This window comes from Ornithorhynchus anatinus, chromosome 2 (assembly GCF_004115215.2).
Source record: "Ornithorhynchus anatinus isolate Pmale09 chromosome 2, mOrnAna1.pri.v4, whole genome shotgun sequence".
NCBI lineage: Eukaryota > Metazoa > Chordata > Mammalia > Monotremata > Ornithorhynchidae > Ornithorhynchus > Ornithorhynchus anatinus.
Window position 1 is genome coordinate 28,079,301 of NC_041729.1, and position 13,712 is coordinate 28,093,012.

The 13,712-nt window shown below is 41.9% G+C and overlaps 1 protein-coding gene across 5 annotated transcripts in view; it reads right to left on the reverse strand.

Annotated features, from left to right (window-relative positions):
* Positions 1-13,712, reverse strand: part of KATNIP (katanin interacting protein) — a 116,448-nt gene that overhangs the window by 69,380 nt on the left and 33,356 nt on the right. For 4 of the 5 annotated variants that reach the window (XM_029054329.1, XM_029054319.2, XM_039910893.1 and 1 more), the window contains exons 5-6: positions 12,774-12,871; positions 4,247-4,375 (exon numbers count right to left, since the gene is read on the reverse strand). In XM_029054329.1, coding sequence (XP_028910162.1) covers positions 4,247-4,375; positions 12,774-12,871 — 227 coding nt within the window. The remainder of the gene's footprint in view (positions 1-4,246; positions 4,376-12,773; positions 12,872-13,712) is intronic. The other variant, XM_029054337.2, reaches the window with a different exon arrangement.

Sequence of the window (13,712 nt, forward strand, 5' to 3'; positions counted from 1 at the left end):
ATTATTAATTATTATTACCATCAGCACTCACGTATTCATACTCTTCTTCAGCTACATTATATATAACTACCTAATGATAAGTGGCATAAATCAACTTATGAATGGTTACTCTTTTATTCGTCTTTTTTTATCTACCGGACTTCTTTTTACTACTACTTCTGTACTTGTTCTTCTTCCTGCTCCCACTGTTTATAAATAATTACATCTCTAGATGTCCACCTAGATTATAAATTTCTCAAATGCATAAACTGCAATGCTTGCTTCTGTTGAATGATCAAAACAGTGCTAGACATATATTAAGCACTTATCAAATTCCATTAAAAAAAAGCTCCCAAATGTTTAGTACCCTGCTCTGCACCCAGCAGTTGAACAATAAATATCATTTATTGATTAATTAACTAGATATAAATAAATTAGTGGGACTGGTTGGTGTCTACATGAAAATTCTGAAGGCATTCAAAAAGGAAGTTTGACAATCTGTAAGGCGTTGTGTAACATATTTTTATAAATGGCCACTATATTAGTGGGCTGGTGGATCACCAGGATGATTCACCTATAAGAAGGACACTGGGAAGTATAGACTGGTAAGTTTTACTTTCATTCCTGACAAGTTTGAAAACTCTATAATTAAGTTTAAGATCTGTAAGCACTCTGAAAAATCCATTCTAAATAGAGATAATAGATCTGAAAGCAGGAAAAACCAACGTGGAAGAAAACCGGTGAACATTAAATATATAGATTTTCAAAGGCCTCAGATAATATTCCGCATCAAAAAAACCTCCCTTGAATACGCATGAGATTGAAGGGAAAATTCTTTCAAGGGTAGAAAATCGGCTAAAATACAGGAAGCCGACAATAAAGAAAAATGATGACTTTTCTTGTTGAGGCAGAGTAAACAGGCAAGGGTCTTAGGGATCAGGGCTAAGACTGGTTTAACATCTTCATAAATGATCCCTAAAGAGGCGGTATGTGGTAAAATCTCAAGGTTTGGAAATATTACGCTCTTCCCGGGATGAAATTCAGTGACAATGGGAATAAACTGTGAGAGGACCTCATACAGCTGAGTGAGGGGGCCAAACAACAGCAGATAAGCCTCAATGATTGCAACTGCAAAGCAATGCAATCATCACTAAATTATTAGAGCCCTGGACCAACACTTTAAGAAATAAAAAAAAGTACTACCCTTTCTTCATTCCGGGTCCTTCATGAAACCTTCCTCAATTAATTCACAACACCCAAATCATATCAAAAACCTACTCGGAGTACTTAGTGTTTTATCTTACCCTCGGCACTTAGGTACATGTCCTTTTTTATTTCTATACTTATTTGTTCGTTCAACTGTTTCCTCAGCTACTTTATCCTGATGTTCATTCTACTTCCCACTATATCCTTTTTCTTCTTCCTGCTTCCATTATTCGTAAATATTATTTGTGGATCCGTCCCATTATTCTGTAAGCCTTTTCAGGGCCATGAAACTTGTATCTTGCTTCTTTTGAACTATCTCAAGGCCACAGTACAATGCTTAGCTCTCAGGAGTTGCTCAAAGAATGACGCTGAATGTGAATCGGGATGTAGTGAAAAAGAGCACTCTACTAAGCACTTAAGAGAGTACAATATAATATAATATAAAGTGCCCTACCCACAATGAGCTTACAGTCTAGAGGGAGATAGACATTAATATAATCAATCAATCATATTGTTTGAGTGCTTACTGTGTGCAGAGCACTATTCTAAGCCCAAATAAATTACAGATACTTACACGAGTGCTGTGGGACTGAAGGAGGGGTGAATAAAGGGACAAATCCAAGTGAAAAGGGATGCCGAGGGAGTGGGAGAAGAGGAAATGAGGGTTTAGTCGGGGAAGGCCTCTTGGAGGAAATGTGCTTTTCAAAAGGCTTTTGAAGATGAGGAGAGTGATTGTCTGTTGCATATGAATAAAGAGGGAGGACGTTCCAGGACAGAGGCAGGATGAGGGCAAGAATCGGTGGCAAGTTAGTCAAGATCAAAGTAAAGTGAAGTGAGTAGGTTGGTATTTGAGGAGCAAAGTGTGAAAGTTGGGTTATAGTAGGAAATCAGGGAGGTACGGCAAGGCAAGGTGATTGAGTTATTTCGAGCCAACGGTAAGGAGTGGCGAGTGCTTCAAGATAATGCCAGCATTATGCACTTGAGACACAATGAGAGGATGGTGGTGGTGTTAACTGTAATTGGAGTTAGGTGAAGGAGAAAAATTTGGGAGAGAAGGTGAAGAGTTGAGTTTTGAACTTACTGCTCTTTAGATTTGTTAAAGAGAAGGTGACTGTTTCACTCAGTGCAGGCACATGAATAAACTGAGGGTAAAGAAGCCATCTGTTAAAGTGAAGGATGCAATGGTCTGGAACGAGGCCAACATTTGGCGGGGAGAGGCTGAGGTACAGGGCAAATGGCAAACCCATCCCCATGACTAAAACAGCCCAAGCACATGTCCTTCTGGTAGTGGGCCTTCCTAATTTAAAGGAACTTCAGGCACCTCATCTGAAGGGCTTATTTATTATATGCAAAAATTATTTCTAGACGCTATTTCAACCAAAAATTGGCTAATGCTCCAAATTTTCTTTGAGATTGGCCCTTCCTAAGAGAAGTTGGCCAAACGTAGGAAAAAAGTTCAGAATTCTCAAAATGATAAAGGGGTAGACTAAAAGTGGTATGCTGGTGTAGGAGAACATCTTTTATAACACTCTCAGGACCTTATTACACTTAGTAAACGTTAGTGAGTTCACTTAATGAAAATGTGCTTTCGTTCAGAACACTCCCATTAAAGGTTCTGCCTCGGCTAGAAAGCCTTCTTTACCATTTTATGCTAAGGTAAATTGCTGCCAAACCTACAGTAACGTTCCCATGAGGTTGAAAAGAGATCAAGCTCTCAAAAAGCAAGAAACCTGATCTTTTTGCATTTACAGTAGGCCCAATTCACAAATGCCAAGGACATCTAAAGAGCTTGATATCTTTCAGAAGATATTGTTACCTAAAGTTTGGGGGAGGTTTGTATACAACAGTGCTCTGCAGCCAGTAAGCGCTCAATAAATACGATGGAATAAATATACACTCTAGACTGTGAACTCGTTGTGGGCAGGGAATGTGTCTGCTGTTATAAGTGCCTAGTTACAGTGCTTTGCACACAGTAAGTGCTCAGTAAATATGACTGAATTAATGAATATATAAAAGAATATGAAACAAGTGATAACAAGAGATGTGGGTTTATTTACTACTAGAGAGTATTAAAAGGGAGCCACAAACATGGCTGAAGCTTATACAACGAATACACACCTCCACAAGAGTTGGGGTCACTTCAGTGAAACTGAGTCTGCCTGGGAACTCAACTCCAAATCCTTGAAAGTATTCTACACTGATCTGGATTCCATTTGCTGAACACCAAAGTAGAATATCAAAGTAAATGATTGCCACTCTACAATTTCCCCTACCGCTAATTTATTTCCATGACTGACTCCCCGGGTAGACTGTAAGCTTCTTGTGGGCAGGGATATCCTCTACCAACTTTGTTACATTGGACTTTTTCAAGCACTCAGTACAGTGCTTTGAAAACTGTAAGTGTTCAGTAAATACCACTGGTTGATTGTTGACAGTATGACATTCAAAGAAGCAGTGTGGTCTAGTGGAAAGAGCATGGGCTGGGAGTCAGCGGACCTGGGTTCTAATCCCAGCTCTGCCACTTGCCTTCTGTGTGACCGTGGGCAAGTCACTTCACTTCTCTGTGTCTCAGTTACCTCATCTGTAAAATGGGGATTACGACTGCGAACCCCCTGTGGGACGGGGACTGTGTCCCACCTGATTATCCTGTATCTACACCAGCTCTCAATACGGTGTCTGGTAAACAGTAAGCATTTAACAAATACCATTAAAAAAATGTTGAAGCAATGCTGCCGAAAACATTTTTAGCTTTTTTTTTAACTTAACTTGCTATTCAACTTTTATTTTTCACATTCAGTTTTTGTGTATACTCTTTTAACTCGGATCAGTTAAAAAATGGAATACTTAGAAAAATTAAGATATTCACGGAAATTATTACAGAGGGCTGCTATAATTAAACATGTGAATTGTATATAATGCAATGGCCAATTGGAAAGACAAAATAGCTTTATGAGGAAAGCAGAAATCGAAGTCTTCCAGCCACTTTATCTGCACGGGCTGCTTGATTGTGTCTGCCCACACATCAGAAAAACTGGGCAAGAATGCCAAGGCCGATTCATACCTGGAAACAATCACTAGGAGAGTCCTTTGTCTCCAGGTTCACATTTTCATATGGTTCAAAATCTTCCGGATAGTCAGGAGGGTCTATGTAGAGTCTAGGTCCAGATTCGGCTCTAATCTGTATAGACTTCTACAAATAAAAATTTAAACAGGTTTCAGTTGTATATTTTCCATAATGACCTTCACATAAAAATGGAAAAAATGACACTTTGGGTCAGGCTAAAGGTCAATCAAGGCTAATACTCTCTTGTCTGCCGGGGCACCAAAGGGATCGTGAACAAATGGGACGATGACTGTCCTTCATGATATCCACCCTTACCACTCTGGATGCACTTGTAAATATCCCATTCTTTCCCCCATTACAACCCTCAGCTTCTCTCCAACGCTTCAGTGTGGCCCTCTCGTCCATGAATGTATCCACAATTTTGCTGAGCTTTTTGATACTATCTGCCAACATAATTCCTTGGATAATGAATTTCACATGTACTGAATCAGTCCTCTAGGCTGTAAGCTCACTGTGGGCAGGGAATGTGTCTGTTATATAGCTATACTGCACTCTTAAAAGTGTTTAGTGCAGTGCTCTACACAAAGTAAGCGTTGCATAAATAAATGCTCCATAAAAATTGATTGACTACAGTGAAGAATATCTTTCCTCTGCCTCTTTCATGCTTCAATTAGCTATCTCTCAGACGTGGAATTGTGCACGCTTTGGAAGGTCAGGGGACCACATCTCTTCCTCGAATGTATTTTCCCAAGTATTTTAGAACAATGCTCTGAACACAGTCAAAGCTCAAAACCACAGACTGATCAATCAATCAATCAGTGGTATTGATAGAGTGCCTACTGCACGCAGAGTACAGTACTAAGTGCTTGGAAGAGTAAAATGCAACAGATTTGGTAAATGTATTCCCTTCCCACAAGGAGCTTATAGTCTAGAACAACAATTCCACGTTTCCTCCCTCCACACCCTTCATTATTCTCTAGATTTCAATCGTATCTCCTTTCAGCTTTAATCTTCTCAATCTACCTTCATGCCCAAAATTGTTTGGTCCCCCGATCATTTTTGCTAGATCTCAAAAATGATTCATCATCACCATCATCAGCATTGAGGGCCAATTATGTGTGGTGCATGACAGCAGAAGTTGGGCACACATAATAGAAGTTAAAAAAAAGTATCTTCCCTCCGGAGCTTTCATTCTAATAGGAGAGACAGGCAGACCCAAAATTGTTCCGAAGTCACTAACAACTCCTGTTTTGATTTTAGTTATTTGGGAGGAAATAGGGTTGTGTTTTCTTTCCACTAAAGGACTGGGCCATAATGATGACGATGTGGATATTGATACCACATTAACTATCAATTGTCATAGTTATATTGCATATATTGGATAATAAAAGAGAAGCAGCATTGCCTAGTGGATAGACCACAGACATGGGAATCAGAGGGACATGGGTTCTAATCCTGACTCTGTCACTTGTCTGCTGGGTGGCTTGTCACTTGACAACTGTATACCTCAGTTACCTCATCTGTAAAATGGGGATTAGGACTATGAACCCCATGTGGGACATGGACTGTGACCATCCTGCTTATCTTGTATCTACCCCAATGCTTAGTACAGTGCTTATTATTATTATTATTATTATTAGCACAAACCTTACAGTGCTCTGCACATAGTAAGCATTCAATAAATACTATTGAATGAATGAATGAATGAGTCAGAGGACCTGAGTTCTAATCCCAGCTCTGCTCCTTTGCTGTGTGCCCTTGGGCAAGACATTTAACTTCTCTGTGCCTCTTTTTCCCAACTGAAAAATGAGGAGTGAGACTTACTCTCTCCTACTTATGCTTGCAGTTTATGTCTGCCTGACATCATTAGTCTGTTAAACCTCTTAGGGCTGGTGTCTCTTATTTCTACTGTGTGCTCCCAAATGCCCAGTGGAGGGAAATGATCAAAAAGAAGTACTCCGCAGAAGCAGTAATGGTATTTATGGAGCACTTACTGAGTACAATGTATTGGGAAGTACAAGAGAACATGATAATAATAATAATGTTGGTATTTGTTAAGTGCTTACTATGTGCAGAGCACTGTTCTAAGCACTGGGGTAGATACAGGGTAATCAGGTTGTCGCACGTGGGGCTCCCAGTCTTCACCCCCATTTTACAGATGAGGTAACTGAGGCTCAGAGAAGTTAAGGGACTTGCCCACAGTCACACAGCTGACAAGTGGTAGGGCAGGGATTTGAACCCATGACCTCTCACTCCCAAGCCCGGGCTCTTTCCACTGTGCCACGATTCCTTACCCATAAGGAGCTTACATTCTAACAGGGCAGATAGATCTCTCGATTTTACTCTCCCTTGTGTTTCTTCAAAATTCCTCCTCCTCCTTTTCCTCAGTGCTGCACAAATCATGTTCCCGCCATGTTGCCTGTCCAACATCTTTCCATGTCTCGAACAACTCTAACGGCTATTCACCTCCCTCCGTATCAAGCAGATACTCCTTACCATTGGCTTCAAAGTTTCATATGGGCTTTCTCCATTTTGCGTATCAGCTCTCTCTCCGCGCTACTCCCTAGCTTGCACAGTTCATTCCTCCAGGTTTCACTTTTAACTGTACCTCAGAGTCTCCAAACCTGCCTCCGACTTCTTGCTCATGTTTTCCCAGACTGGACTGTCACTATCCCCAAATCGGCCAGACCACAGCTTTTCCCAACTTCCAAGACTTCCTAAAATCCTAACCCTCCAGAAACCCAACCCCACCCAGATACACTCCATTCCAATACCCAGCCCCTGTGTACTTATGCATATTTTATTCATGAATTCAATGATTTATTTGGCTATTTCACCCTGAAGCATTATACCATTTCCTTTCCATTCTGGTTCCCCTTCTGCTCCCCCAATTCGCAAATTAATTTGGCCTGTCAACCCTCGCTATATTTAAAATATGGAGGGCAATAATCGCGGGTCTTGTTTCTATAATACTCTCCCAAATGCTTAGCACAGTGCTACGCAAGCAATGAACACTGATGATGTTAATGACAAGTTAACTGGGACAAAGATAGAGATCCTCTCCTCTCATCTTCTAATAGTTTTGCCTTGAAGACCGTCAACTCGCTAAGCCCCACTTTTCTTCAGCTCCCACTCCCTTCTGCTTTGCCCCGACTTGCTCCCTTTGCTCTCTCCGCCCACCTGCCCCCAACCCCAGCCCCACAGCACTTATGTATGTATCTGTAATTTTATTTATTTGTATTGATGTCTTTCTCCCCTCCTCTAGACTGTGAGCTTGTTGTGGACAGGGATTGTCACTATTTATTGTTGTATTGTACTTTCCCTAGTGCTTAATTCAGTGCGCTGCACAAAGTAAGCGCTTAATAAATACGATTGAATGAATGAATTCCTTTGGGAGAAATTATTGACAATTGATATTCTAAAGTGAACAGCATTTGTTTTATCAGTTTAAGATTGATGCATCCTTAAATATACTTTTTTTACTGTAGAAACAGAGTAAATGAAAAAAGAATTCAGACTGTATCTTGAATTTAACTCATGGAATTTATCGCTTGGAGCACCCCGGATCATGGTTGGACAGTCTCAATTGCTGCTGGAAATCAGAGATGCTTGAAAGTAGAAGCAAAGTAATTGCTTAATTGGAGTGAATTTATTTTAGAGATGTTAAACAAATCCATAGAAGATTGCTGGAAAACGAGTCCTTTCGCTACCAATTTAAGGATAACAACTGATGATGTTCATTAAATCTGACAGCGGCTTGGTAAATGACTGCACTGCTTAAGAGTCACGGGTCCACCCAAGTATGACGTGCCTGTTGCAATCAGAAATCTTAATCCACTCAGAAACAGAAGGATTTTAAAGACCAAAACTGACCTCAAAGGGTGTTAAATGGGAACAAAAGTGCACACGTGACTCCAAGTAAATTGCTATACTTGGTTGCAGAACTGCCTTCACCGCATAATTTCTCCCTATCCCTATTTTTGAGGATGAAATAAAAGGTTGTTTTCATACGGGGAAGTGGTGTGGCTCAGTGGAAAAAGCACGGGTTTAGGAGTCAGAGGTCATGGGTTCTACTCCCGGCACCTGTCAGCTGTGTGACTTTGGGCAAGTCACTTAACTTGTCGGTGCCTCAGTTACCTCATCTGTAAATGGGGATTAAGACTGGGAGCCTCACGTGGGACAGCCCGATTACCCTGCATTTACGCCAGTGCTTAGAACAGTGCTTGGCACATAGTAAGCGCTTAACACATACCTACATTATTATTATAAGCAGTGGACACCAGTGTAGGAAAAAGAAAAGGGTTAGGATAAGCTCACTCTGCAGATACAGGCTTAGAACTCGGGCAGGAGTTTGTTCACTGAGATGTGCAAACTCCCAAGGTCAGAAGAGGAGCAGGGAGTGGAGTGATTGAATTAAGTGTGCATTGTGTGTGACATTTAGGAAAGTCTAATACAAGTAAGAGACTCCGATTCAAATATCTTCTAATCTTTTTCTTCCTACTCTCCCTCTTTTTCTTCCTTTGCTTTTTCTCCTGATTTCCCTTTTTTCAAATGTAACGTAACCCATCATAAGAGCAAAATGCAAAAACTGGAGCAATTATGCGAGCAATATGGTTCCTATAAGAAGTAGAAATATAGGCATCTCTTGGGGCTAAGCAAACACTTGCAAAGAGTAGGTATCCTGCACTAAAATACACTTTTCTTTGTCGATAAATGATTAGCCTTTTAAGTGTTGCTTGTTCTAGACTCTACTGCTTCCATCACCAAGGTTACACTGTTCCCAGAGCTTCACCCCTTGCCAAATCTGAGAGCTCCCACACCTCTTGCCAAGTTCAAAATCCCCTCCCACCTCCCCGCTACTTTTCTCCCACTACATCCCAGTTCATAAGCTGGGTTCCTTTCAAAGCAACCTATTCATCTCTCCTACCAATGTGATTTCACTCCATCCCTTCTGTCTCCATCACCCCCAGCAGACTACTTCTCTCCCCATTTTCAAGGCCCCTCTGAAATTCCATCTCTGCCAGGAGGCATTCCCTGACTAATATTTCATCTCCTCCCTGTACTGTCACCACAGCACTTCTTTATGACCCAAACAGGTTTTTACTTTGTCCACATAGCCCTGCTGAGCATTTTGTACATATCGCCCCACCAAACATTTTGTACATATCTCCCCAATGAGCACTGTGTACATAGCTCTCCACCAGGCACTTGAACATATCTCCCCGCAGGGCACTTTTGAACATATTTTCAAATTTAAGTCCAAAACAGAACGCCTTATCATCCCCCACAAAACCCTGTTCTCCCTGTGATTTTCCCATCAGTATGGAGAGCACCACCATCCTTCCTGTCTCGCCAGCCCATAACCTTGGCATTATCCTTGACTCATCTATCTCAGTCAAACCACATATTCAATCTATCACTAAATCTCGTTGGTTTAACCTTCACAACAGCGCGAAAATTCTCCCTTTCCTCTTCATCCAAATTGCCATGTTAATCCAGTCACTTAACCTATCTCTCCTTGATTACTGTATCAGCTTCCTTGCTGATCTCCCTGCCTCCTGTCTCTCCCCACTCCAGTCCATATTTCACCCTGCTGCCTGGATTTTTTTTGGAGAAAAACGTTCAGTCCATGTTTCTCCACTCCTCAAGCACCACCAGGGATTGCCCATCTACCTCCCCATCAGAGAGAACCTCCTTACCATCGGCTTTAAAGCACTCAATCACCTTGCCACCTCCTACCTCTACAACCCAACCCACCCATTTCATTCCTCTGATGCCAACCTATTCACTGTCCCTTGATCTCGTCTATCTAGCTCCGACCTCTCGCCCATGTCCGGCCTCTGGCTTGGAACCCTCTCCCTCTTCATAGCTGACAATTACTCTCCCCACCTTCAGAGCCTTACTGAAGGCACATCTCTTCCAAGAGGCCTTTCCCGCTTAAGCCCTCATTTCCTCTTCTCCTATCCCCTCCCGCGTCACCCTGATTTACTCCTTGTAATAATAATAATTATGGTATTTGTTAAGCGCTTACTATGTGCCCAACACTGTTCTAAGCACTAGGGTAGATACAAGGTTATCAGGTTGTCCCACATGGGGCTCATAGTCTTGATGCCCATTTTACAGATGAGGTAACTGAGACACAGAGAAGTAAAGAGGCTTGCCCAAGATCAAAAACTAGACAGTAGAGGAGCCGGAATTAGAACCCAAGTCCTCTTATTCCCAAGCCCATGATGTTTCCACTAAGCCATGCTGCTTTTATTCAGCCCTCCCAGGGCACTTAGGGACATGTCCGTAATTTATTTATTCATATTAATGTCTGCCTCTCTATCTAGACTGTGAGCTCATTGTGGGCTGGGAATGTGTCTACCAACTCTGCTATATTGTATTCTCCCAGGGCTTAGTACGATATTCCGCACACAATAAGCGCTCAATAAATACAATTGATTGATCTACCGACCGAGCGCTTTGTAGGTATCTTCCCCTCCTAATACGCTGTACATATCTTCCCCATCGAGTACTTTGTACATAGCTTCCTGCCGAGCATTTTGTACGCATCTCACCGCTAAGCAGTTTGTCCATATCTCCCCAGAGAGTACTGTGTACGTAGCTCCCCTTAAGAACTTTGTACATTTCTCCCGGCCGAGCACTTCCTCTGTGTCCTCCCCCATCCCCAGGCACTTGGTAAATATCTCCCTGCTTAGCACTTGGTAATGATCTCCCGGTTGAGAACTCTGTCCATATCTTCCCGCCAAGCGCTCTGTACATATCTCCCTGCTGGGCACTTTGTACGCATCTTCTTACCGAACTCTGTAAAGACCTCCCCACCGAGCACACTTTACACATCTCCCAGCCCGGCACTCTGTCCGTACTTTGCCAGCGAGTATTCTGAACATACCTCCTCACTGAGCACTCTGGGCATATCTCCCCACCAAGCACTCTGTAGATATCTCCCCTGGAGAACTTTATTCGTACCTCCCTGTTGAGCATTTTGTAGAGTCAAGCTAATCAAGTCGGACACTCTCCCTGTCCCACATGGGGCTCACCGTCCTAACCCCAATTTTTCAGAAGAGGTAACTGAGGCTCAGAGAAGTAATAATAACAATAATTATGGTATTTGTGAAGCACGTACTATGTGCCAAGCAGTGTTCTAAGCACTGGGGTAGATACAAGGTAATCAGGTTGTGGGACTCAATCAGGTAGATACAAGGTAATCAGGGCTCACAGTCTTAATCTCCATTTTACAGATTAGGTAACTGAGGCATAGAGAAGTGGCTTGCCCGAGGTCACACAGCAGGCAAGTGGCGGAGCCGGGATTAGAACCCACGTCATCTGACTACTAAACCCGGACTCTTTCCACTAAGCCACGCCCCTTCTCAAGTGACAAGATCACAGAGCATATAAGTGATGTAGCCGAGATCGGAATCCAGGTCCTTTTTACTCCCAGGCCTGTGCTCTATCCATTAGGCCATATTGCTTCTCTGCTGTTGATTGACTCAAATCAATCAATCATTGGTATCTATTGAGCACTTACTGTGTGTAGAGCACCGTACTAATTCATTCGATGAGTACAGATGGTACACTCATTGTCTGGTAATTCTGTTTCACTGGACTCTCCCAAGCGCTTAGTACAGTGTTCTGCACATACTGAGCACTCAACGAATCCAACCCCATTTGCTTAATACAGTGTCCGACGCACAATAAGCGCTTAACAAATGCTATATAAATGAAAAAAAAAGATTGATTGATTGATTAATCCAATACATTAGAGTTGATAGAGAAGCAGCACGGCCTAGTGGAAAGAGCATGGGCCCGGGAGTCAGAGGACTTGAGTTCTAAACCCGCTTCGCCACTTGTCTGCTGTGTGATCTGGAGCAAGTCACTTATCTGTAAAAGAGGAATTAAGACTGTGAGTACCAGTGTGGGTCATGGACAGTGTCCAACCTCATTTCCTTATATCTACCTCAGCGTTTAGTACAGTGCCTGGCATAAATACCATTAAAAATAAGGGAGCATTGTTTTTCCTGATTAACTTTCTCTTCCTGAGTCAGATAAGCCTGGTAGCCTTCTTAGTACTTTTATATATATATATATATATATATATATATATATATATATATATATATTTGTCTTATTTCTGTGTATCAGGGGTCCTGTCAATTTATTTGCTCTGTCTCATCATATATCAGTCTTTCCTGCTAGAGTGTAGGCTTCTTGTGGGCGGGGAGTCTACCTTGCACTTCTTAGTATAGTGAATTGCACTTGGTGAGAACACAGTCAATATCATTTTTAAACCCCATGGAATTCAGTACCTTTTAGGCTTTTTTTGAGATTCTGATGAAACAAATTGCTCCCAGTATTCTGAGAGAGGGCTGGATTATATTTGGCCACCAAAGGCTGTTCAAACACTGAAGGGAAGGTTTTATGCATTTATGTTCCCTTTGCAGACCACCTTTCTTTTTTCTTACTGTTGCTGTTAAGGGCGATCTGATGATTATAGGATACATTCACTCCTCTATTTCCAGACCTGATGCCACCCTTTCCGTTGAACTTTGCTTGGAGCTGTCCGCGAGCCACGTCCCAGGCCTTCCTCTGCCTCTTTAAGGAGAGTTTTTCTACCAGAATCTGGAACGAAAGTAAGAGAGGTGCATGGTGATTTGGTGATGCAACTCTTGAAAACGATAAAGAGACTATTTAAAGAACGTTATTTATAATATGTTGTTGCTGTCGATGCTCGGTATATAGTAGATACGACACGTAGACGTCTACCCATAGGAACACTAGCAATCTCTTAATTTACCATTTCATTTAAGGTAATAAAGATCCGACAAATGGAACTGGAGGAGAAACCAACGCACAGGTTTAGGTAAAAGAAAAGAATGTAAATTCCTGTTGCAACTCGAGGCCATAAAATCCTGAGCTCATGTGTGCGGGAATCTTGCCTGCTCACGGCGGGTCAATGAGAGACTTTCAAAGGGCATCATTAAATTCTTCCCTATTCCTTTCTCGGGGTCACCGCTATCCTGACTACAGCTACTCACTAAACTGTAAAATAATTTTATTTCCTTCCCCTCCTCCACCCCTCCACTACTTACTAGCTACTCTGCTCTCAGACACACTCCTCATCTACATCTCTTCTAAGTTTTTTCTGAGGACACCTTCAAGTATATGAAAAAGTTTGCCAAGTCACAATCATTCCGCATAAAATTGAGGCATGTCTGTACGAATCTATTCTCAGAAACCTTCAAGTTAAATTCAAGGCAGCTTTTCTTCAGATTTCTCTTCTTTATTCCTTCCTTTAATCCCAGATCCTTGATCCAAGTAGCCTACACAGACACGTCTGGAAGAGTTGTGGTTAAAGCTTCTGAGTGCGTACAAAACAAAACGCTCGGCTTCTTTGGACCCTCAGCTATTTCTTCCAACCAGCCAACTTAATCTGATGAATTTTCACACTGAAAGGAATTTC